Source organism: Rhinolophus hipposideros (assembly GCF_964194185.1).
Source record: "Rhinolophus hipposideros genome assembly, chromosome: 4".
Taxonomy (NCBI): Eukaryota; Metazoa; Chordata; class Mammalia; order Chiroptera; family Rhinolophidae; genus Rhinolophus; species Rhinolophus hipposideros.
In genome coordinates this window covers 37804192-37830447 of record NC_138050.1, presented here as the reverse complement: position 1 = coordinate 37830447, position 26256 = coordinate 37804192, and the positions used below count along the sequence as shown (strand labels likewise).

The 26256-nt window shown below is 37.6% G+C and overlaps 1 protein-coding gene across 6 annotated transcripts in view; it reads left to right on the top strand.

The window, feature by feature from the left end:
* TRMT9B (tRNA methyltransferase 9B (putative)) overlaps positions 1 to 25592 on the top strand; it is a 50216-nt gene extending 24624 nt beyond the window's left edge. For 4 of the 6 annotated variants that reach the window (XM_081047214.1, XM_081047212.1, XM_081047211.1 and 1 more), the window contains exons 2-5: positions 3916 to 4125; positions 10734 to 10888; positions 14793 to 14966; positions 18394 to 25592. In XM_081047214.1, the coding sequence (XP_080903340.1) occupies positions 10735 to 10888; positions 14793 to 14966; positions 18394 to 19421 (1356 nt within the window). In that variant the 5' untranslated portion in view covers positions 3916 to 4125; position 10734 and the 3' untranslated portion in view covers positions 19422 to 25592. Of the gene's footprint in view, positions 1 to 3915; positions 4126 to 10733; positions 10889 to 14792; positions 14967 to 15497; positions 15623 to 18393 lie in introns of those variants that run through there. The other 2 variants (XM_081047216.1, XM_081047215.1) reach the window with 2 other exon arrangements.
* Positions 25593 to 26256: the final 664 nt, after the last annotated feature.

Sequence of the window (26256 nt, the reverse complement as noted above, 5' to 3'; positions counted from 1 at the left end):
GCTGGTTTGGTCGAATTAACACCAACAGTAAATGCCCGGGGAAAGCTGGGTGTTATATTTTCATTTTTCTTAAACCTCATATTTGATTTCCTTGTTCTTTTCTAGGCTTCTCTAATCTACAAAATCAAAATGAATCGTAATTGAGTTACAATGAATATGCCCAAGGCCTTGCCTGTGGAGAATCCACCTTTGAGAGCAGATACTATCATCAACCTTGTGATATTAGTTCTCATTTGTTACTGTTGTGTCCTCCTGGAACCCCCCGTCCCTGCCATGCATGTGTGCACACACAGCTCCCATCCAGATGGAATCACTTTCGTTTCTTTTATTTAGATATTAGAAATAATATTTTATGCTTAAATGAAGTCAATTTAGACATGTAATCTTTGGAATTTTTCAAGAAAAACTAAAGTATTTGGGGAGAATATTTGATCCCTTTTCCCTAAGATAAACACCCTCATTTTTCCCCCCTCATATTTCTTTTCACATATATTTACTCTGGGGTCACCTGTTGGTCCCTGCTGGGACTCCAGAGAGGGTCATATTCTCCCAGCACTGCCGGTTTTGTTTTGAAGCCCTGAGTTTTCTACTCATAGGATTTCAGAAATGCCCGGTGTTCCTTTTCCTACCACTTCTGTAATCTCTCTGGTGTATCATTAAGGAGATCTGTATAGCATAGGGAATGTTCATTAGAACAGCGCCCTCTTTTCACTCATCTCACTATGTAGAGGGAGTATACTCAGAATCAAAGTGTCACTCCAAACTATAAAAGCTAATATTGCTTGCTCTCTCTACTTTTCTACCAATAAATCATATGCTTCCTACCTATTCTTGTCATTCAGCTATTACTGTGCATTACTCTGTATTAGTCTGTAGCTCTGGAGCTTTTGTTCTTTTCATAGCTACCAAAGCAACTATTGCCTGGTAGGTGTTCAGTCCGTATTGCTTGAGTTAAATTTAATTATGGTTGGGCTCTAATAGCAGCACATGGCTAACCTCTCCTCTAATACTAATGTATGAGGGTTAAGTATTAGAGATCCTTGACTTTTTAACCTCATTCTTTTTCTTACTCTGCACAGTCCCTTTTGATTTAATCTGCTCCTGTGGCCCTAAATGCCAAGACCTAGCATAATGATGATTTTTAAATGATCTCTGGTCCAGCTTGCTCTCCTGGCTTCCTATCCATCTTACTTTATTGTCCTTCAGATACCGTAGAAACAATATATTCAAGCCTGAACCCTCCCTCTGACGTATCCCCTCTGATGGTGAACCATAGCACCATCTAAAGTGCCATTTAAAAAATTCTTCTATTCCTTTCTTCACATATTTATACAGTAGACATTTATTGAGCACTTTGCAAATTACAATACCAAGCAAAGACTCAGCGATCATAATATACATTGTCCCTGTCTGGAAAATGCTCCAATCAGTTACAGAACCTAAGGAACATACGCGTATACAAACAGCCCATGCCATTATGGAAAATATGGGTTACTAATCACTATTTCAAAGTCAGTTACCAACACTTTGTCCTTCTTATATCCTGTTTCCTGCAGATGCGTAAATCTTGAGTAACCTTTGATATAGTCACATGCATTCCAAAGGAATGGTTTACCGTAGTTTACATTTTATCATTGCCAAAGTTTCCTTTTGTTGTCTTTCATTCTACCAGTTTATTTTGGAATAGTGGTGGTACATCTAACTATATCAGCCGTATTATTGTCACTGCTTCCCTTCGTGTGCTCTTTGTTGCAACTCTTCATTAGTCATTCATTCCTATTAATTTGATCCTTTCTCCTTAATATCTCCTGTATTTGTCCCTAATATCATGCTTTCTCTATCTTCATTGTGAAACTGGCCAGGCAATACTAGTCTACACCCAGATCACATTTTGTCATTTCTCTGGTTGAAATAATTCAGTGGTCCCCCATTGTGTTCCGGATAAAACCCAAACCTCGTAGAATGCCAAAGTAGACCCTGTGTGGTCTTAACTCCTACCTGCTCTTCCAAGACTCTTAGAGCACCACTGTCTTCCCTTCCTCCTTCCCTCCCCTCCAACAGTATAGTTAAGAGTGTGAATTCTGGACTCTAACTTTCTGGGTTTAAATCCTGGCTCTGCCACTTACTAGCTATGTTACTTTGGAAAGTCACTTATGTTCTCTGTGCCTTAGTTTTCTTATCTGTGAAATGGGAGACACAGTAGTTCCTATTTCATATAGGAGTTAATATATGTTAAATGCATATAATGGCCTGGGTGGTAATAAATAATGTGTGTGTACCATGTTTCCCTCAAAATAAGACCTAGCTGGACAATCAGCTCTAATGCATCTTTTGGAGCAAAAATTAATATAAGACCTGGTATTATATTATATTATATTATATTATATTATATTATATTATATTATATTATATTATATTATATCATTATATTATACCCGGTCATATATTATACTAAAATAAGACCGGGTCTTGTATTAATTTTTGTTCCAAAAGATGCATTAGAGTTGATTGTCTGGCTAGGTCTTATTTTCGGGGAAACACGGTATGTCTTGCTGTTATTGTTGTTGTCAGTTTACTTCATCAAAGAGATTGTAATCAGACTCGTTTCTTCTTTTCTGCACATGCTATCTGCTATGCCTAGAATCACACACTCCCACTTTCCCTGACTTACCCCTACTGTCTTCTGAGCTCCAGCTTGGATATCAGCCTCTCAGGGGATCAAATTCATTGAGGCACTAATACCTGAAGGAAAGGTGCATAGACAGCCAAGTAGAACGCATAGGTCAGGCCATGGAAGGGGGATTGCAAATGGAGAGCCTTTAGATTTCAGACAAACACGGGAGCTCAGCAAACAAACATATCTTCATGACTAAGGCAGGCTCTAAAAGTGCATGACGAAAAGTGAGCTCCTTTGACTAATAGCTCCTTCAAGACCCTTCTTAAATATTCTTCCTTAAAAGTCAACCTTTGTTGTGCAGATCGTATACCTGCATATGACTGAGAGATGACTGGCTATGTATAGTCCAAAAAGGCAGAGAGAAGCTTTCTAAAGCACACCCAGATCAGTGATTCTTAAATAGAGACCCAGATTGGAGTGGGATGGGGAGCAGGGACAAGGTGGGGGAAGCGTCATGCACCCCCTCCCCAACATCCTGAGAATCACTGTGTGTAATAAGAGGTACAGTTTATGGCAGTGAGGTGTACACACCAAGGATATGAAGACTAGGGGAAATGGTGGAACGCTGTGATCAAAGTAAGGCCCATCTGCCTCAGTTACAGGTGAGAAATCAGGCCCGAGGTATTACAGGATGGGCTTTCCACACCACACCAGGCATCTCTTCAGAGCTCATTTTTTAACCCCAAGACCTCTGTATTACAAAGTACTTTTTGGCATGCAAAGTCCATTGTGTTAGTAACTCAGAGCCTTTTGATGGGTTTGCATGACAGACCTGCTCTATTGTGAAAACCAAAATAATAAATGTGAACAATGAAGAATAACTAGCAGTACTTGTCAGAGTGACATGGAAGTAGCTGATAATATAAACAAATATTGAGCAGTTAAATTGTACTGAAATGCTTTAGTACAATTTAGTAATACTGTCTTAAATAGCACATTTAATTAAGCTATTGATTTCAGAGTTGACTTTGTCAATGCTTGTAATTTTTTCAGGAACAAGATGAAATCATTCAATTTAATTTTGGGAGAAAGTACTGTATATTTTAGAGAAAGCTTAGGAATTAGTTCAGAAACTGCTCTTATAGTTCAGGCGTACTCCACATAATAACTGTTCTTTCTAATCCCTTCTTCTCTGGGTAATTTGTGCATAGGTCGAGAGGTCAACCTGGGCTATAGCCGGTTCAGTATTTATAATCATGTAAAATGACATTTAGTATTTGTGTTTTTTTCCCTAATAGGGCCTGTATTCCCTTCAAAGACTCCTACAAAGTGGTTCATCCTGTGAAGGACCTCACTATTTGATTTCCCGCTTACTGCTATTCAGATACATTATGCACTGAGAAAGGCATGAGTGACGACTGTTACTCTCTGAGGGTGACAACTGAGGGTGGAAACTGCCATGATTCACAAAGACGAAGTAATTTTCCTGTAATCACAAGATGACTCAGGTTAGTAGCTTTCAACTATTACTGCAGTTTAAATAATATGAGGTTTTAGACACTGTCCATGTTCAGTAAACTTAATTAGTCCCAATCATTTAAATTTATGACAATGTGATATAAAGTAAGTTGGAGTTTATTTTTGCACTAGGTGAAAAAAAGATGCTGAAAATAGCTGTACAGGGTAAGTTAAAATTATAAGAATATACGGTAGTTCATATTTTTTAGAGGACAAAATGCTTTCCTAGGACTTAAAAGCATTATAAAATGATAGTTTTTATCATAAAAATGTTTGCAGGATAATTTGTACTTGAAAGTAATAAATAGATGTTAAGTTTGAAGAATCGCAAATTAAAAGCTAAAAAAAAAAAAAACTATGTATTTTATAATTAAGTTTTGAGCTGTCCTGACTAACTTGTATTTTAACTCTAGAATTATAAAGTAAGTCTTTAAAATTTAAAGTAGAGTTTTATGTTCTCTTTTTAAATACTGTGTCTTTTATGGCATTTATAATAGGAGAGTAATTTACAATATTCATATTTGTTTTTAGTTATAAAAATGTGACTCTTGCATGCCTAGGGTGTGTCTCTAATACATGGCCCTGCTGGGGCAGGAAATCATGAAATACAGAGCACAACTGGGAAAGCCTTACTTTCCTCTGAGTGCCTATCGGCCCCCTGCGGGAATTTGAGATTTATGACTGAAGACTTGAGGACCATTTTGTTTGGAGTAAAGTACTGTTGTTCTGCAGACCGAGCTAAGGAAACAGCTCATTGATTCACTGGGTCTATACAGTTAATTATTGAGCGACTGCTCTGTGTTCAGCACTATCCGAAGCACTATGATATATGTACACAAAGGTCTCGAAATTCAGTTCGCAAACTCATCCTAGAAAAAATGCTACATCCCTCATTGCTGAATATCACTACGGTCACCTTCCAAGTACTCCCCTTGGGAAGCTGTGCACTGATGCCAGTGCCTAGTCTACCCTTCAAAGCAATTTTGGAACTCTTTTTCTGGAATGGTCATCAGAGCTGTCGTCGTATTACCCTTGATGTCCTGAATGTTATCAAAATGTCTTCCTTTCAATATTTCCTTTATCTTCAGGTAAAGAAAGAAGTCACTGGGGGCCAGCTCAGGTGAGTAGGGAGGGTGTTCCAATACAGTTATTCGTTTACTGGCTAAAAACTCCCTCACAGACAGTGCCGTGTGAGCTGGTGCATTGTCGTGATGCAAGAGCCATGAATTGTTGGCGAAAAGTTCAGGTCGTCTAACTTTTTCACGCAGCCTTTTCAGCACTGCCAAACATTAAACTTGGTTGTTTCTCCAGTTGGTACAAATTCTTAATGAATAATCCCTCTGATATCAAAAAAAGGTTCACAACATTGTTGCAACCAGTTCACGAACTTAATTGCCAGAACTCCCATAAGGTCAAACTTCAGTTCCTCCCCTCCAGGAGTTTCTAATCTAGTTGGGAACATACTCATATACAGAGTTGAGAGTTTAAGATGGTATCAGGGGAAATGCCCTAAGAGTGACAGACATGATAAATACGCAGTATTACAGGAATCCTGGGAGAGATTTTTTTTCTATAGCTATCTCTAAAGAATAGAGAGACCTGAATATAGAGATAATCGTGTGCAGACACTCAGGGTTTGCTGTAATAGAAATTCCCATCGCAAACAAAAGAGAAGTCTGTTCTGTGATAGGGCTATGAGCTTAGCACCCATTACCTTTGTCTCTGCGCTGATTTCGTCGGTGGAGTGGTTCCTATAGGCACTGTTCTGAGAACATGCAGCTATGGTGACTCTTCCCTAGGGACACGGAGCCCTACAGGGGACAAAAACAAGGCCTTTCAGAGTTTCCTCGATCTCTGGAGATCAAGTGCAGTGTCTCCTCTCCTTGATGAGCCACTGGGAAAATATTTTCTCCGGAAGCCTTTTCAGCTACTCTGAATATTTTTTGCTATTTTATACATATGTGTGGTATGTGTGTAGCTTTACAATGATCATTAAAAAATGCTTCCATTGTATTGTATTCACATCAAATATCAAATGTGCATTTGAAATGGTGCTTGTTGGATATAGGTCTCAGTGTGCACTCACCTCACCCTCTTTCTTTGTCCAGAAATACGGCATTAAGAAAGGTTGAAAGGGGGGAGGGATGGCTTATGGAATGGCAAGGAAACTTTATGGGTGATGGATGTGTTCACTGTCTTAATTGTCTTCTTTGTTTCCCAGGTGCATACATTTATCAAAACTTATCAAATTGCATACTTTAACTATATACATATTTAACTGTATACATGTTATATGTCAATTATACCTAAATAAAACTATTAAAAAATAAAATTAAAATCTATTGTTCAATTGGCTGGGGTTTCATTTTTCATTTATTCATTAAAAACATGGACCGATTATATAAGTCTAGTGCTAGATGCTATGAGGTAAACAAAGAAGTATCTGAAATGTTTCTTCATACATAAACCACTATAATACTTTGTAGAACATGAAACATTTCAAGTTCTGTGGAATTTAGGAATTAAGAAGTTTACATTTATTTAAGAAGATTAGAGAAGACCACAGACAAAAGACCATTGGCTCACAATATTAAATTAAGTTTAAAAATGTGGGATACAGAACTGTATTCAGTTTCTGTCCAATTTTTTTATAGCTATAATAAAACTTGATTGTAAGAAAGAGGAAAATGTTAATATTTATAAAGACTAAAATAGGACAAACCCACGTAGTAATAAATTATCGGATTCTCATAAAATGTTTGATAGCTTTTACTTTTTCATTATGTAGGTATTCAACATTTCCTATGATGAGCTTTTTATTCCGTTTCTTTGGTTTAAAATATCCATGCTGTCTGTCCATCAAGAGCAGTCACTCAGGGACCTAGGCTGATGCTTTCATGATTTCAGAGGAACTCGGTGAGCCACACACTGGCTCATAAAGCTTCTGCCCAGAAGTAACCCACATCTTTTCTGATTACTTTTAATGGCCAAAGAAAGTCACATGGCTGTGCCTGAATCAAGTTGGGTGGAGAAGTGTTATCCTAATCACACCCAGAACAGGAAAACCAAGCATCTGTGAATTCTTAATGCCAATCCTGTTGCTAGAAGCAGGAATTTGATGTGTTTCTCTCTGTTCCTCTCTCCACCCCCTGACTTCTCCTGTTAGTTTCCTACCATTTTCTCTTCCATTTTCCAAAGCATAAAGGCTAGACACAAAACAAAACACTTGATTGTAAGAAATACTGCTGAATGAGGGGACTCTTATGGTGGTAAGCTCAGAAGCCCAACAAGCTTAAGTGAAAGGTGGACTTTATTGATTCTGAGTTGGGAAGGATAAGGAGTGGCTGACAGGACTGTAAGAACCAGACTTAGGGACTGGAGCTGGACTCTTTGTTGCCATGGTTCTTTTTCCCTCCCCATTTTTCTTTCATCTCTGTTTGCTTTGTCTGACTTCATGTTCTTCTACCTAAAGACAAGTATTTTCCATGTGGAGGAAAGATGGCTATTGGTTGCCTGACCTATATATCTTTCCAACTCTGTGATGCCAGAGGCAAGGCCAACATTTCTTTAGTTCTATAGTGAGATATCTTGAGGAAGGAATCTGGTCGGCTCACCATATATCACCTGTCCATCATTGAAATGATGATTGTGTCCATGGATATGGGATACCATGAATGGCCAGGCCTGGGTCACATGCCCATCCAGGGAGGGCAAGATTATCAGAAGGGGGATAGTAAAGGTGGTTGGTCAAATAAAGACAATAGGTACTCTAGTCTACTTAGAGTTAGATACACCTAGAATGATCTTTTAAAATTATAAATCCAATCATGTTGCCCCCACCAACTCACCTACCAACTTAAAATCACTTTCTATTATACTTAAACTCCAAATGAGTTCTTCAAATTTTCAGTGCATTACTTTGTATGACTTCTTATCTTTCAAATTATTTTCCCTTTCTCATGACTCACCAACAAGGCAATCAGCCACAAGGACCCAGAATTTGACTGCCACAGATTAGGAAGCCTGGCTAACCCAAACCCTATCTCCCTAGTTTCTCTTTGAACCCTGCACCCTTATTTTAGTACTAGTTTACTAGCTTAATTGTATTACTGAATTCACAAGGAATTTGCTTATATATATAAAATTCGTATGGAAAATATTGCAGGGAATTTCAATCCAGTGTCAAAAATGTCATACTAGATAGCTCCGACTCTATAAATCAATTTTATGGTCAAATACAATAAAAAACAAATGGATTTATATTGTTAAAATAAAAATGGATTTCTATATTACCCTTTAAAAAATGGATTTATATTGTTCACACACTTTAAAATAGCTCTTTGAAGTTACTTGTTTATTGTAGAGGTGAGGCAATTTGGGGAGCACTTAGAGAAAGGCCTCCAAAGGGGTGTTGTTCAGATTCTAAAAATTCTGAGCCTGTAGTTGGAGCCAGATTGAAGGGGATTGAGTTTCTGTTGATTGCCATTTAACATTTCCCAAGTGCAATAAAGTAAAATTTATTTTAGGGTTCTCAAAACTGTATTGCCTGATTGATTTCTTGAAGGGAAAAAATTTAAACAGACTTAAATCTTCTGAGATTTTGTATTAAAAAGAAAAGTACTGTTTGGGTTTTTCTGTGTGTAGGCAGTTACAGCCAGCCATATGTTTACTTTGTAAATTCTAGTTGAGGGTGCAATATAAACTGTTTCAATTTGGGTGGAAGTTTTGTCAGACCTCACAAATGAGATTTGTACTCTTAAGAATTTGCCAGATTTTTTTGCTGGGACTATAGGCAGGTCCATGGTAATTAAGGATAACTTACTGGTAATTTGTTTTAAGAGTAAATCCTGTAAAGGTCTTCCTTGTAGAACGAATGATGGAATTAGAATACATTAGTTCCCCCAGGTTCCCTGGTGGATGTCTGAAACCACAGACAATACTGAACCCTATATATACTACGTTTTTTCCTATACATATGATAAAGTTTAATTTATAAATTGGGCACAGTAAGAGATTAACAACAATAATAAATAATAATGAAATAGAACAATTATTACAATATACTGTAATAAAAGTTATGTGAATGCGGTCTGTCCCTCTCTCTCCAAATCTCATTGTACTATACTCATCCTTCTTCCTGAGATGATGTGAGGTGATACAGTACCTGTGTGATGAGATGAAGTGAGGTAGATACACTGGACAAAGGGATGATTTATGTCCCAGGATGGAGAGGGATGGAAACAGATTTCATCACGATACTCAGAATGGTGCATTGTTTATTTCTGGAATTTTCCATTTAACATTTTTGGACTGTTGTTGACCGTGAGTAACTTAAACCTCGCAAAGCAAAACTGCAGACATGGGGCGGGGAAGACGACTGTCATCACTTGGTGATAACATTGGTGGGTGAGAGAAGAAACGGGATATTTCCGTCGTCTCAAGAGGCATGCATGCGGCACAACAGGCGCACAAGGAGCAGGACTGAACTAGCGGATATGCAACAGTAGGACCAGATGATTGAACACGTTCTCATCCTGAGTGGTAAAAAGTCACAATCTGAGCCCCTGGCCACTTCCGTAGGCTACTCCTCAGTCACACGCCATGAGAGAATAATGAAAAGATTAAGCCCCAAACAGCAGAGGCCTTTGAGACCAGCTGTTGTCCTTTCCCCATTCCTTTCTGATTGTCCTTATTCTGCATGGAAGGTCAGAGAAGGCTTTCTGGAAGAGCTGATGCCTGTGACAAGAATGAACAGAAGTTAGCCAGGATAAGCACAGCATCTATGCAGGCCCCTGCATGAGACAGAATGTGTCTCACCTGAGAAACCTGGACTCATTGAGAATTACAGACTCATCTGATGCTGGGGAAGGATGGGGAGACACGGTTTTAAGAGGCAAGTTGAAGCCAATCAGAAAGAGACTTGTTTGCCTTCCTAAGATACCCGAACTTGATCATACAAGCTATAAAATGCCTTTGAAGAAGTCTAAAAGAGGAAGCAATACAATTTGACGTAGGTTTAAGAAACATAGTTGTGCCATAATTGAAGGAAAGGGGTTGAAGGCCAAAAACAAAAAACAAAACAAAACAAAAAACAACCAAAAACACCTGTTTACAGGCTGTTGAAGTAATTCAGTCAAGAAATGAACAGTTTTTCTAAAATAGAATCAGTAATGATGTAGAGAAATGGTTGGAATCCAGAGACATTAAAAAGGGAGAATCAATAGGCCTCCATGATTGGATTGGAGTGGTGAGCTGCATATTATAAATTTTTAAAATCTATTTAGCATCAGATAGAAAAATTTTATTCAAAGTGAACCACTGATAAGACTTTTGCTTCTGCTTCCAAAATTAAAAATTGATCTTGCACAAGAACTCACAATGACTAGCTCATTCCCAAACCATTATTTTCTGGAGATTTGCACGTAAAAAATATGATTGTCTTTTGACAATCATGGTGAAGGTTCTGTTCTTTGCAGCTTATAAGAAAGTGTAAGATCAGCACGACGTTTGGCAGTTGTAGGTTCCCAGTTTTAGGATACCTGCATCTTCCTTCAGCCATGTCTGACCTGCATTTCCTGGGGTGGCCCTGTTTTCCCAGGATGGATCATGAAGCTGCCCAGCTGGAGAAGCAGCACGTGCATGATGTGTATGAGAGCACCGCCCCTTACTTCAGTGACCTGCAGAGCAAAGCTTGGCCTCGCGTCCGCCAGTTCCTCCAGGAGCAGAAACCGGGCAGCCTCATCGCTGATATAGGTAACCTGGGGCTGTGCCATATAGTCTGAAATACATTCCATCGTGCCTTTCCTTTTCAGATTCATTTTACGTTTGTGTTCTAACGGGAAGTCAGAAATCGTGTCCTTGGCATGCCAGTATAGAAGAAATTCATTCTGACCAAAGTCAGAAAGTAGAAAACTTCCACAAATCTACATTTAGACAGAAACCAGATTTATTTCTTAAAAATTTAAAAGAGATCTTTTCAGAGCGTTTGCATATACCCTCCAACAAAATGCACCTGATGTTGAATAAATCAGGATTGAAATGACTGCTTGTGAAATTGACCGTTTTAAATTTAGAGATATTCACATTTGTGCATACGGTGTTCTGGTGGCTCCCCTTGAGTGGCTCCCATGCTTTCTACAGAAGAGCCAGAACTTATAGAAGAGGTCCTATAACCTCGTATTAATCGCATGGATCCTTTCCCTTAACTATCGTGTAGGTATTTCATTATTAGAGCATATCTTTAGTTAGATCATGCCTTCATAAGTACTGATTTTTCTGGAGGACTTTGTGGCTCAGTATATTTCTGAATCAAGAAGTAGTAAACCATAGCCCAGTACTTCTAAGAGAAAGGTCTAAGACGTGCTAGGATTCCCACCTGAGGCCTGCCCACCTAAAACTGCTTCTAGCAACTGCATGCAGATTGCACCCATAAGAGTCATAAGTCTGTAGTTACAAACTCTGTCTAATTTGACATTCATTCTAAATACTGGTAAGAGAAACAGACGCATGCCCAAGGCTTTTGGTGTGTTAAAAATGACGCGAGCAGTGTGGAATTTTGGGGAGGGGTGCATATCATGTAGAAATGGAAAGTCTTTGGAAATGGCTCTATCACGTCAATTTTTAAAAAATAAATCTGTGAGTTTGGAACGCTTATCACCCGTAATCTAAACAAAGTCCCAAGATCAGTTTATAGGAAAAGGAATTATTCAATACAAACCTTAAAGACAACTGTGTGTGTGTGTGTGTGTGTGTGTGTGTTCTGATGCCTTACATCAAAAATTCCAAATGAAGCAACAATTTAAGTATAAGAAAATGAAATCATTAGAGGACCAGATGACAGCTTGATTATTTTAAAATAATAAAATAAAAAAGAAGAAAAAAAAATAAAAATATTTAAAAAAAAAACATTCTCGGGGGCAAAAGGCCTTTCTATGTATGATACCCAAAACAGTCAGAAATCATAAAATATAATACAGTGGATTGTCATTCACAGTACTTATGGTCTGTAAAGTTGTCATGGACACTGAATTAGTGACTACTGAGTTATTGCCCCTTGGGGAAATACAGGATTAGGTTCCTGTGAGCCTCTGGTCACATTTTTTTCAATTGGTCAATATCTAATTTTGTCTCATGTATGTTTCTGTTTAAAGACACCTTATTAGTAAATATTATTAATTTGTTAATCCTGAACTCACAGGCAGTGACTGTAACTGATGCCTGAACAAAGTGTATTGAACACACACATTTTGTCCCGAAGGCCATTGCAGCCTTCCTGTGCTTAGGAACCCTAGACAGCACTTGGGCACGGTGCTGAATTTTAAACAGTGACAACGGAAAGTACAGAAATGCACACCGTGTATGGTGCAGAATACAAAATAGAGGGGAATGGAAGCATACAGACACGTTCTGTTTTCTCTCTTTAGCACTACGGGAGGTTATTTAATGCGATTTTGTAAAGGAGCGTGATTGTTGTGTACTGGAGCTTGCTGCAGTATCAAAAATGTTCTGATTTATTTCTTGCACATTTATGGTAGTGGGGTGACTGTGCTTGGCAACATTCTTGATTTCCCCATTGGGATAAAAATTTCCTCTCTCTAGCATCTCAGAAAATGAATAATTACATCATATTGGGGGTTTCTACCACTATCCTTAAAAATGGATACCGTTAGAAATGAACATGGGATAAATCATGGGTGCCAGAGACACTGGAAATGTTTCAGGAGATGTTGAGATTTGAAAAGACATCAGTTTCCTCATTATTATCAGATACTCTCTAAATATTTCTTTCTAGCCCTAATCGTCTATAAACCTGTTTATATTATTTTTGAAGTAATTTTCTCTTTCATTTCTCTAAATGTATCCCTAAAGCAAATAAAAGCAGTAAAGGATTTACAAGATTATTTTTCTTAAAATATGACCATCATCTTTGTAATATTCAGGATTTCAGTTTTAAAACACTTTGTGAATTATGTTTTCCCCATAAATACTGAATATTTTTTCCAATAAGCATACATTTCTCATAAACATACATTCTTAGGAACAGTGGCCGTGAGATCTAAACATTTCTAAGACCCCAATCATTTACATTGAAATAATGTTAGAAATCTTATTTTTTATTCACATGCTCTCCACTGGCATATCTCAGCTGGCATCAGCTGAGCCTTAATTATGCTTTTAGTGTCTCATATAATTTTGAATAGAACCTACTAAAGCGGGGTTATTAAACAGTGTTGTGATGTATTTCAGAAGCAGCAAAGTAATCATCTTTGAAGAGCAGTAGATATTTTAGAAAAATATCAGGCAGAAAAATAGGTAATTCCAAAAGATCCAAATATCAGCTCCACTGATAATCTTTAAATATTTCTGGAAAGGAGTTAGATGGTATATCTGGTTAGAATATAGTACTGGGTCCTAGATCATAGGTGGCTTTTTCTCATGGTTATTCACCCATGTTGTTATCTTCTTTACTGTAGTATCAGTGAGATCTGATTGATCTAAATCTTTGGACTGTGTAAATGTTGAATTACTTGGATCTCTGCCACTGGAAAGTGAATGTCAAAAATTATGAAAAAATCTCTTTTTCTTAGAGTTGTATACTGAGTCATGCGAGATCATTTAAAACCGAGCACTGATAGTGGGTTGGATAAAAAGATGTTGAAATCTTTTTTTTATTCAAATTAAAATTTAAAGTGTTTGAAAAGCCGGTTTTATTGTATAAATTATTTTATTGATATCCATTTAAAAGTTGTTGACAGTAGTTTATTTTATATAGCCAGTAGGTAGTAAGACTGTCTAGAGACCATACATGAGAATAAATGCCATAATGTATAGATTTGTCCATAATGAAATAACATATAGATCTGCCATAACGTATAGATCTGTGTGTACATAACACACACGTATGTGAAGGTCACTTTTGTAAAGAGACAAGACACTGTTCCGGGATGCTAGGGACCTATCATTCCTTGCCACGGACTAGCTAACCGTTCTTGGCTGTGCGAGCGTGCTAAGCCCTATGGACATTACCTCAGTAAATATTCAATAAATATCATTTCTTTTTCCCATTCCCTTTCCTGCTTCTATTTCTGCCATAAGAAAAGATGAAATAGTGCCATTTGCAACAACATGGATGGATTTTGAGATTATTATGCTAAGTGAAATAAGTCAGACAGAAAACGTCGAGAACCATATGATTTCACTGATATGAGGGATATAAGACTGAAAGCAGGAAAAGAACAAGACAAACAAATAAAGAAACAAAAACTCACAGACACAGACAACAGTTTAGTGGTTACCAGAGGGTAAGGGGTGGGAAGTAGTAGAAGAGGGAAAAGAGGTCCAATACATGGTGATGGAAGGAGAACTGACTCAGGGTGGTGAACACACAATGTGATATAGAGATGATTTATTACAGAATTGTACACCTGCAGTCTATGTAACTTTACTAACCATTGTCACCCCAATAGACTTTAATTAAAAAAAAAAATATGAGAGCTCTCTGAAGTCTTTTCTTTTGCTTTTGTGTATATCTTCACACCATGTTGAATTCTGTCCTGGTTAATTAATATGAAGTTATTTCCATTCCTTGTTATAACAGACTAACTGACAATGTTCCATTCTCCATTAAGGATAGCATATAACAGTTTTTCTCTTACAGGTTGTGGGACTGGAAAATATCTTAAAGTGAACAGCCAGGTTCATACCCTGGGCTGTGACTACTGTGGGCCGTTGGTAGAGATTGCCCGGAGTAGAGGATGTGAAGTCATGGTATGTGACAACCTTAATCTCCCCTTTAGGGATCAGGGCTTCGATGCCATCATCTCTATAGGAGGTAAGGCTGCCCAGTCACACGTTCACTCTTCTCCATGACAATAATGTTATGTGGTTAAGACCACTCTCCTGACCCAACATCCATTCTTTGTAGAAAGCTCTATGTAATTCATTTTGTCTAATTTTTAAAAATGTCAGTTGATTAAATTATTTGACTACTCTCAAATGTACTTAGGGTGGTACATATTTTTTTAACTAGTTAAACTTTCAAACTGTTAGTGTATTCTTTTGATGACTCATTCTAATTTATTTTACTTACAAGTAAGAAAGTATTAGAGGAATTTTACTAATTGAAACTAGTATTTTGTTATATTGAAATGTAGCCAGCTCTTCCAACGTGAAGTAGATCTTTAGAAGTCATATTATGTTTTTAGATCACAAGTGTGTGCTCTTTATTAGCAGAATATTGTAGGGCTAATGTCACCTGAAAGTGTCATCCAGTCTATCACTCACTGGTATGCAAGTCACTGGGGAAGATAGCCCCACTTGGTCCCAGATTGCATTGTTTTTATAATTCCACTTTGCTCTCCAGCTGCCAGAAATTGTTCATAAATCTAGGGAATATGTTCCTCATATCCTCCTAACAAGAGTCCCCATAAAATACACATGCCAGAAATGAAAAGAAACAGCAAAAATCCATGCCTCAAATTCACAGAGGTAAGATTCATTTTACTCAATACACATATTCCTGAAACCTAGTATGTTAGTTATATTTAAATATGCTAGAGAAACACGCTATTTATGGGAATCTTGTGGCAAATTTTCACAAAGCAGAAAAAACAACAACAAATCATTTTGCAAAGCAAATGATTTGCTCCAATATACTTTAAAAAATTAATCTATTTGAATATAGCAAGCTTTAATCAAAGGAAGGTGAACCTATATAAACTTGACTAACCGGATAAAAACACAGAATAAAACTGTTTGCTCTCTCCTGAAATAGATGAGAAGTTGATTTATTCAACGTTAGATTGGGGCTGTATCTTTGCATAGTGAGAGGATGCAGGCCTGGATGCCATAACCTTGGAACTAGTTAGGACTGGCAGGAGATGGTTGCCATGGAAACCTCTGTGAAGGCCCTACTTCTTTGCAGTTGAAACTCTGAAGTCCATTTTGGCTGTCTGCAATAAGAGGAGGGATTCTTGTTGAACCAAGCAGCACTGTACAATGCTTTGAATCTTTCATGGGAAGCAAGTTTTGGGTTTGCTCATTCCACCTAAAGAACTAGCAATCAGAAGTCAGAAACAGATTCTTTGCTCCTGTTTACATTAGTTTTGGGTTTGCATGGTTACCTCCATCCGGGCTAGGCTGTTGAACCACTTTTGTGGTCATGGTATATTGACCAGCTTTCTACTTTAGGGAAATGTTCCATGTGTACATGGTGAAGTCCTTCTCTGCTTTCAGTTTAAGTCTCATACCTTGTCCACAGAGGAAATGGAGTATACCTGCTTACCATCTTCTAATTTCAAATGTTTCCTTAGGTGGAAATCTAGCATGTGTTTTTATGAACTGTTACTACAGTGTGACGTGGTCATTTGCCATTTAGGTTTCACATTTAGAACTACATTAGGAGAAATTTCAATAGACTGTCTCTCCTATGTCTATATACATTTACTTTCCTATTTAGAATTCTGTTTGTTGGCACTTCTTGCTTATCTTAACATGAAGGAACATATTTTTGCCGTTGCATGTTTCTTTCTTAAGACTAATGTGAAAGGTAAGCATCATATCTAATTATACATTCCTTCTGTTTTATTGACAGATTACAAACGAAACACTCTTTCTACTTACTTTTAGCATAGTCCGACAAAAATTTTATAAAAATTTGGCAATAGTATATTAAAATAATATCAATCAATTATTCATTTTATGCCAGTGGTTCTCAACTTGGATGTTGCCCCCACCCTCAGGGGATATTTGTCAATGTCTGGGGACTTTTTCTGTGGTCACCACTGCGTGTATGTATATGTGCTACTGTCATCTAGTAGGTGGGCCTCCAACAACAGTTATCTGGCCCAAAATGTCAGTATTGCTGAGGTTGAGAAGCCCTGCTTTATGCTAAACCCATGGATTCTGAAGGCTTGTAATTAGAAACAAAATGTATGCTTTCAAGTTAACCACCACATAAAGAGCTCTTTCTTTGGGGCTAGGACTGAAGAGAACGGCCGGAGGCCTAGTGAAATGAAGTGATTGGCCAAAGATCACAAGGCTAGTTACTGAAAGATCTAGGACAACATACACTGGTGTCCCATTCTTCAGACTCACGTTTGCTTCACACCTCTAGCTTCTTACACTGCCACATGGTACAGCACGAGATAACCACAGTTCGTGTGCTGCTGATAGGAATGAAACCCTGACTGATGACAATGTACAGTGTGACAGCTTTATTTATATCATAATCTCATTTTAGATAGTTACTATCTCTCTGTGCCAGGTAAACTACAGGAATTTATTTGCCTAAAACTGCTACCGATAACTGGATTATGGTGAGGGTACAGGAGCAGAGTCACTCTCTCTCCCTTACGACTCATGACCAGCTGTGTCCAGACTTTCTTTGGAACTAATTTCCTGAGATATGTGGTAGGCCCATGTGTAGAAAAATAATTTGCTGTTTTCTCTTAACACACTACTGTGATTAAACTCTTAGGAGCTAACGGACAAACACTTTATATTGTTTGATAAAAAGATGCCTAATGACACACTTAAGATTACATAAAGGCAGCCCTGCTTGACTCTCACTTTAACTTTGCAGGAACTGAAAGTAAAAATGATCCATAAAGTGACTTTAAAAAAAAAAAATACACAACCATTGTACATTATATTAACATTATTAAAAATGATAAGCAATCATTTGAACTTGAACTTGGCCGGCTTATCTTTGCATTAGCTAAACAGAAAAAAGGACCTTTCACCTTTTTCTCCACTTCTGTTTGCTTTATTAATTTTATTAACACTGAGTCATGGTATTACTCTTTCAGTGCTTTAGAAATACCAATCATTCATCCAAGCAATGTTTTATTTCATAGAATTCTATGAGGGAACACTTACCTAACAGTACTCCCTTGCGAATTTTATTAATTCACACTGGTCATCCTCTGGTTAATAAAATTCATAGGATTTGGGAACTGGAAGAGATTTTACACATTATTTATTCTAGACGTCTTATTATAGATGAAGAAACTTAAAGTCCATATATGTTCAATAATTTCCCAGATCAGTTGTGTAATAATTACAGGAGTCAAAGCTGAAAATTATGTCTCTCCTAAAGCCAGGCCTTTGCTATTTCTACCATAAGTCCTGCCCTGTAGGAAATAAGGAGGTTTTACTACATGTCAAATTGCATCGCTTGTAAATGGAAAATATGAGCATGTAAATGTGTAGAGTTATGTAGGTGCATGCACATTGAGATCTAGTTTCTACTTTTTCAGTTATACATCATTTTTCCACAAAACAAAGAAGAATCAGAGCAATAAAAGAAATGGCCAGAGTCTTAGTTCCTGGAGGCCAGCTGATGATTTACGTTTGGGCTATGGAACAAAAGAACCGGCACTTTGAGAAACAAGATGTGCTTGTTCCGTGGAACAGGGCCTTATGTTCCCGGCTCCTCTCAGAATCCAGCCAACCTGGGAGAAAGATGCAGTGTGGACATCCAGAAAGAAGCCATCCCTACCATCCCCCTTGCTCTGTGTGTAGCTGTTCTGTTTGTTTTAAGGGGCGATGTGATTCCACACAGTCCCACAGCGTGGACTGTGAACCTGTGATGGCCGGTACCTGTTGTGCAAGTATTTCCAAGGAGAGTGAGGAAGAGAATGGATTCTATAATACATTAGGAAAATCTTTCCGCTCCTGGTTTTTCTCCCGATCTTTGGATGAATCAACTCTGAGGAAGCAAATTGAAAGAGTGGGACCCCTGAAGAACACTGCAGGCTGGGCCAATAGCCCTATATCAATCCAGCCTGCCAGACACTCTAGTTTAGACTTAGATCACCAAGAGCCATTTTCCACAAGAGAGCAACATTTAGATGAGGAAGTGTTTGTAGAAACTCCTCAAAAACATTTGGAGTGGCTGAAAGCACGAGCCACAAGGAAACATCTCAATGGAGACCATCAAGGGGAAATTAGAAGACATGGCGACGGGAATTTTCTGGATAACACCAATACTAATGAGGGTTGTGTGGATAGAGGTAACTTAGAAAAAGGGAACGCTTCTGCTAGTAAAACACTGAGAAAGGTTTCTGCAGTCGATTCCATGGATTCCATCCCAGATGACACAATTTCTGTTGAAGAACAACAGCCAGACATTTTGGATTCTAGAGCCTTTATGCGCTACTACCACGTGTTTCGAGAAGGTGAGCTCTGTGGCCTGCTGAAGGAGAATGTGTCAGAGCTCCATATTCTGAGCTCCGGGAATGATCATGGCAACTGGTGCATCATTGCAGAGAAAAAGGAAAACTGATTGATTGGATCATTTTAGACAATTCCTCCATAGATGAACTACGTTCTTTTCACTGGGTTTGGTATGGTTACCTGAATTTACATCCAGTGTTGTTATTTTTTAATCTATTTATGCTTTGGTCTATGGAGACTCTCAACAGATCCTCTTTTTAATCTTTGGGTAAGCACAGAACCTGACATTTAAAGTGTTTGTCAAAGGGTATTTGTGGTAAAATGTTGATAAAAGAGATCTGAAGAAGCAATACAGTTCGGATTTTTTTCTCCCTGAAAGATGAAATTATTATAAGAACACATGTATATTGTTTTTCATTATTATACACTGATTTTAAATGATTCTGTTTTTAAGTATGTCTCCTAAAAATAGCATTTTTTAATGTAGTAGGGAGTAATTTCTGTTTCTCAGGTTACAACTTAGATCTGTGTGCCAGATAAGAAACAGGTAAACCTGTTCCATGGCACAGATGTAAATTGAACTATGTGATAAATTATTTTGTAGCCAAGGCCCTTGCTTCTACTTCAAGTCTTTAGAAAGGTGAGAACAGGTAGAGAGACAAGAAGTGTTACAAGGACTTTTCTAAAACGATAAGCAAACGTGCTTCAAGATAAGTAAATAAGTAAATAAATGTTATCAATGTCACTCAGAAGGTTTTTTAAAGGGATGGTTAGCATGTAGAGAGTGGACTACGAGGCTATTAGAAGTTTTTGCAAATACCCAAGTGGCATTTTTCCAACCTTATTAGAGGCAGGAATATCCAGTTATGATAAGACCAACATTGACTAATGGGGAGTTTTTATTTAGAATGATGATGCTTTTCTCATGGACTGAAGGGATACTTAGGTAATGAGAACCTGGTTGAAGCTCTGTTTCCTCTCTCAGTATAGATAGTTAAGATGTAAGATATTTGGCCTTGGTGGAAGATCAGTTGTGGAATTTTTTTTATTAGTTTCAGGTGTACAAAACAATGTAATAGTTAGATATTTATACCCTCCACTCTTAGGTATCTATGCAGAGAAATCCAAAACACTAATTCAAAAAAATTTATGTACTCCTATGTTTATTGCAGTTGTTGAATTTTTAAAAGTAATATCTGGGCATTTATCCTATTGAAAGTGACCACATTTTGTTGGTTATATTAGAGATTTAGGCAGACTCAAGTCCTGTAAATCAAGGGTTGAATTTCTGCCTCTTCACAGACAATAAGTCGATTGAGCATTATATGGTCACTGCATTCGATTTAACCATGGGGCTGTTTAAATCCATGTCATGGATCATGAAACAGATATTATTAGGACAGGACTGGAGCTCTAAGAGAAGCAGAGATGAGTGGACCCAGAATACGGCTTCAGATGCTTGCTTAGTGAGGAAAGATTCGACTTTTAACAAAAGCCTTTTACTTTATGGACCATTGTAATCCTGGATGAAAATCCAATTCCAGTTTTAGTTTCCACTAAAATTAACTGAAATAGTGAAAGACTTCATTGGTTTTTGTTTTCTTTTTTCCTTCAGTGATTGTGCTCCAACTTAAATTATGCACCTTTCAAAGAGACTTAAACGGTTATTTTTAATGGTTAGCTGACAATTATTGATGTGCATAACTCTTTGGGCAGTAAAATAAGACTGTATTATCACCTTTTTGGTTGATGAGGAGATTGGTGGAAATGAGGAATGTGATTTATGTTGTTCAGTGCAGTGTCCAGTGGAGGCACAATGAAAACAGGCATAAAAGTGGAATAGAAATTAAAAATTAGTATCTTCCATTTCTTAAATTAAACCATGAGTATAAATGGTTTTCTTGGTGGAAAGAAAAGATTCTCAGAGTCAGAGAAGTTCTTACAATTAAGGCTGAGTAGCCTTTTTATTATGAGTGGATTTTCCCTCTCTTTGAAGCCTGTTGTCACATGAGTCTTTAATCCCAAACTTGCTACTAGAATTCTGTTGGAAGTCATCTCTTTCTGGTGGTAGACTACCACTTACAAAGAACTCAGTTTATTAGACTGTGCCAGAAAAGCTTTGAGCTAACCTGTATGAGCAACCTCCTACACACACACACACACACACACTTTGTATAAAATGATTCTTCTCTAGGACAGTTCTTGAGAGAGAAATATTTTCACATGATTTACACAGAGCAGTAAATGTAAAACCATTAAGGATAGCAGTCTTTCGCTCTGCGTCTGCCTTTGGATAGATATATCCATATATATTACATATATATACACACACACACACACAGACATTGGAGAGCCTAATATCTTGATGTCTTAAATATCTCGATCGTTTAAAAATCTTGCTCATCTATAAAATTGTCCTCAAAAGGAAATACAAATCATAGTGAGTTTAAACATACTCAGGTTATTTGTGAGTGTTCAGTCTGCCTTAACTTGCTCAGTTATAGATTTTGCTGATCAATACGAAGTGATCTGAAAACTTAGACCCCATTATTAACACTGGGTCAAACAAGGTCTTTGCTCTTCCTTCCCCTTTACCTGCTGGCATCACTGCACAGTCCCATGATCTGAAGTAGAAGGAAGCGTTTGGGGGATTATTAGAAGGTCCTTAAAAACCTTTGCTGGTTTATTGGTGCCTCACTGGCCTCCTTGAGTCATATGATTTGGGGTGAAAGTGTATGAGCATGGACAAAGGATGCTCTCAAAATAATGTTATTGTGGGGACCAGGCAAGTGACCTATTTAAATTATTATTTTTTTTAAACTGTCTCTATAGTGGTGCAATGTCACCAGCATGTCATAGTAACTAACAAATCATCTAACAAATACCTTGGCGTATCATACTGGTTTGGTCTTCCTTTCTCATCACTTATCCCTACGCAAGATGGTATGTAATTCTTGTTTCTGGTTTCCCTTTCTAGATCCTTCCAAATTCTAGATAAAAAATTCCTCTGTATATTAACTGCACCAATTGAATGGGTAAAAGTTGGAGGTAATCCAGAGAGAGAAATAATACCACCATAAACCAGCTAGGAACATTAATGTACTTTTCTATATGAGTGACCACAAAAAGAACAAGCCTGTTGGATCCTTAAAAAAAGAAAAAAAGAAATTGTTTGGAGGAGGACAGAGGGTCTATACCCAGTAGTTTTTGAACTTGGTTGGGGAGCTTAAAAATGAGCTGTGGGTACCCACTCACAGGAGGAAGGGGAGATGGGTGTAATCATTAGCCAAGCAGCTACAGTCTAGGAAGAACAAATTATGGTAAGCCAGAGCTTTTCTGTTGTGTAGAAAATTTGAAATATAATAAAAGCGGCTAACTTTACTTCATATCTGACATTTGTTTTATCTGTAATTCTCATCACAGACCTCTGAGATAAGCATAATTATTGTGCCCATTTTGCAGATGAGGAAAACTAAGGCAGAAAGCCATTAAATTGTTTAATGTCACAGTCACACACGTAGTTTCACATATCTAGTTACAGGCAGGGCCAAGATTCAACCCAGGCAGTGTGGCTCCCAGCCTGTGCTCAACCAGCACAACATGTACCCCCAGTCATAGTATTAGGCAGACTCTAAGAGCCTTTTGAGGTAAGTGCGATTATCCCCTTTACAAATGAGCTTTAGCAAGGTTAAGCAAAGACTACACAGCTAGACAGTAATTGGATAGCAATCCCTTACGTATTTTCCCCATCTTTTATATTTAATTTTTCATTTGTAAGTCTGTGTCTATTTGATTTTAATTAAAAAAATAGTCTTGGTCACAAAATGTTCTGTGATTACTTTTCTCCAACTCTTCAATCCTTCAAAAATGGTAGAACTGTTTTCCCATTTTATAGGTGAGAAAATTGAGGGCTATTCAGATATTTCATCCATTTGTTTACTGAACCCTGCTAGTTCCCAGATACGTAGATTATAAGGCAGTGAATACCAGGTGTGTTGAGTGTACACAGAATATTAGAATTAACTAACCTGAGAACAAGCCGGAGCAGTTTTGCTATTTGTTGTATCCCTACTACCAAGTTATATTGTTTAGTTTGAGAAAAGCGATATACAAAACTCCCTCTTAGGGAATCACAATGCATATTAACACATAGAAGGCTTACCCTAAAGTAAACTTGGACTTAATTTAACTGTGCTTACTTGAGACATATTAACATCCTCTAGCACAAGCATTCTGTGCAACACATTTCATTAAATAATGCATCTGATAGAATAAAATGCACACTCCTTAGGAGGGCATTCATAAACTGACACTAAATTACTTTCAGCCTCAACTCCTGCAGTTGCACCCCTTTTTTTCTGTTCTGCAATCTGCAGTTTTAAACAATGCTTTCATTAGAAATCACATAATGACCAGGAATTATCACATCTCTGAGATAGAAACTTAGATTTCAAAGGCCATAATTGCCATCCTTCGCCAAAGAAAAAATGCAGGAAACGGGCTTTGTTCTTTTAAATCAAAGGGCGTGTAAGTGAAGTGTTATCATATACCCATCCAACAGAGAGAAAAACCGTGGGAGTGGAAGGAAATTACAGAAGCATCAGCAGACCCCAAATCAGAATGTTCAACTTCTCTTATCCCAATCTTAACTCAAAATTATGATTACTGGTTTGATATTATAGTTTTCATTTTTGCGACCTCAATTATCTACAAAATTGGAGTGAGAATATTTTTAAAAGAAGTCTCACCAATCAAGGATTGAAATTACAAGGCAAATAGAAAGCACGAGGCATGGCATAGAGAACACAAACATAGAAACCTAAGAAAGCTAATCAAAGAGAAAATGCTAACTGTGAATTGCCCTATTTTTGGTTCCCCAAGGTTCCACAGTATGTGACGCATTAGTAGGAATATGCATCACTGTAGTTTTAACACAGACTCTTCCCCCTCTAAATTTGGGTCTTCTGATTCATCATACACAAGTAATCACTTCATGGGGGTGGGATTCGAACTAATATAATAGTTTGAATTATAGGGATAGACCACTTGTCAAAGTCTATTGTCAAATTGGATCCTTCACTTGTTAAAGATATGTATTTTGTCTCTTTTTCAACTAGAGCTGGGAAAAATAAAATTTCCCCCAACCCAATCAAGTATTAATTCATGTGAAGCAATATATTTTCTCTACATGGAAGATTTATTTTTTTCTAGATGTTACCTCCATATAGAAAACGGTGGGTCACTGCAGTTTGTCTGCAGCCAGTGTTGAATGTTGAGCTCCCTGAAAAAGTTATGTTAATATTTATGGTTGCCCAGCAGGGAATTTGGTTGACTGACAGGCGTTTCTCTAGTGACCTAATCATACCACTTCCATGAGGTTTTCTATTTACGTATGGAGAGGGACTGCATTAGGAAAGGACTGCCTTTCTACTCTATTTACACAGAACCCTGGTACTACTTCAGGCTCATTAATGAGCATCTCAGTGGAATTTCTGAGACACGTTGAATATGTAAGTGAAAACTGTCCCATTGTCTTCAGATGTTCTCTTGAATATGTATGATGTAAATATATCTATATATTCCTAGATGTGTACTGTTGGCTGTCACTACTGACCAGCCCTTTTATGCACTTGTCAAAACATTAAATTAGCAATTACCATAGACATGTATTTCATTGAATAGATTTTGTTTTGTTTGTTTCAGGGAAATTGAAAGATAATCATTAAATGTTGTTGTGCCTCTTCTGGTGTTGACATGTGTATTTGTATCAAAAGTACAAAAACTTTTCTTTCTTGTACAGTGCACAGTTACTTTAGCTGTACCCAGAAGAAGCTAGCAATAGTTTTAAAAGCACAAATTGATATAAAATATCTTGAAAGTTGTAATAATTTGAAGATATGTTATTTGTATTAATCAATGATGTTAGGATCTTTTTGTAATACGTAGTATTAAAAATAGTGTAATTTGTATGCTTATGAAATGTATTAGATAATTTATGTAAGTTATGTATAAGTGTACTTTTCAAAAATGTTACTAGGTGAACAAAGTTTTGCCTTTCATCTCCACTCTGAGTGTGACAGCTTTGTCATTATCCTCTATCAATTAATCCAGCCCCCTCTCCTTATACTTCAACAGAACTGGGCAAATTAGTGTTGGAATTCTGTTATCTTTGTCTAAAGAAAATCAAGCCAACCATTAAACAATAGATGGTCTCTTAATGAGTTAATAAAGGGACATTATTGACTAAAAAAATCTTAAGATGAATAAAGATGCATTAGACTATCTGAAAGTGTGTGTGTGTGAAAATATGGCAGTAATTGAAAGAACGTCATTTTTATATTGTTGGGATGCAAGCAGGTCTGTTGTCTTCTCTTCCACCCGCAGGTTGTCAGCACATTACCAGAGCTGGGGTATGAAGCAAAGGGGTGTTGTGCCTGGCTCTGCCATGGCTGTAGCACAGCTCAGCAGGGCTGCGTGCTAGTAGCAGATGGTTCCCTGGCAGGATGCAGCCTTGACCACTTCTCACCCCGTTCCCTGGGATGGAAGACGCTACATGTCCTCGAGTGCCAGTTTGCCCCTCACGGTGGATGCTTGGAGAACAAAAATGAAAAGTACTGATTGCAAATGAAATACACTTTGTGCCGGTCTTTTGGAAGGTGTCAGTGAAACCTCAATCCTGTGCTGTGTACCTGTTGGTAGAAGTTTCTCAGTTTAAAAACATCACTAGCTATTGTCTTTAGTCTTCCACTGTGCTCGTCTTCCAGTTTTGAAATATCTCAGCATAGATTCTACTTAAAAGCTATCTGCTTAACAGATATTTTTTTAGCAGTTTTTACGGTTTTCTTGATGGTGGAAACCAGAAGGAAACTATCAACTCCAATGCCTGGTTTTCCTGTACATGTCACTCCCCACCCAGTCCCCACGAAGGGGCACCCATCCTGAGC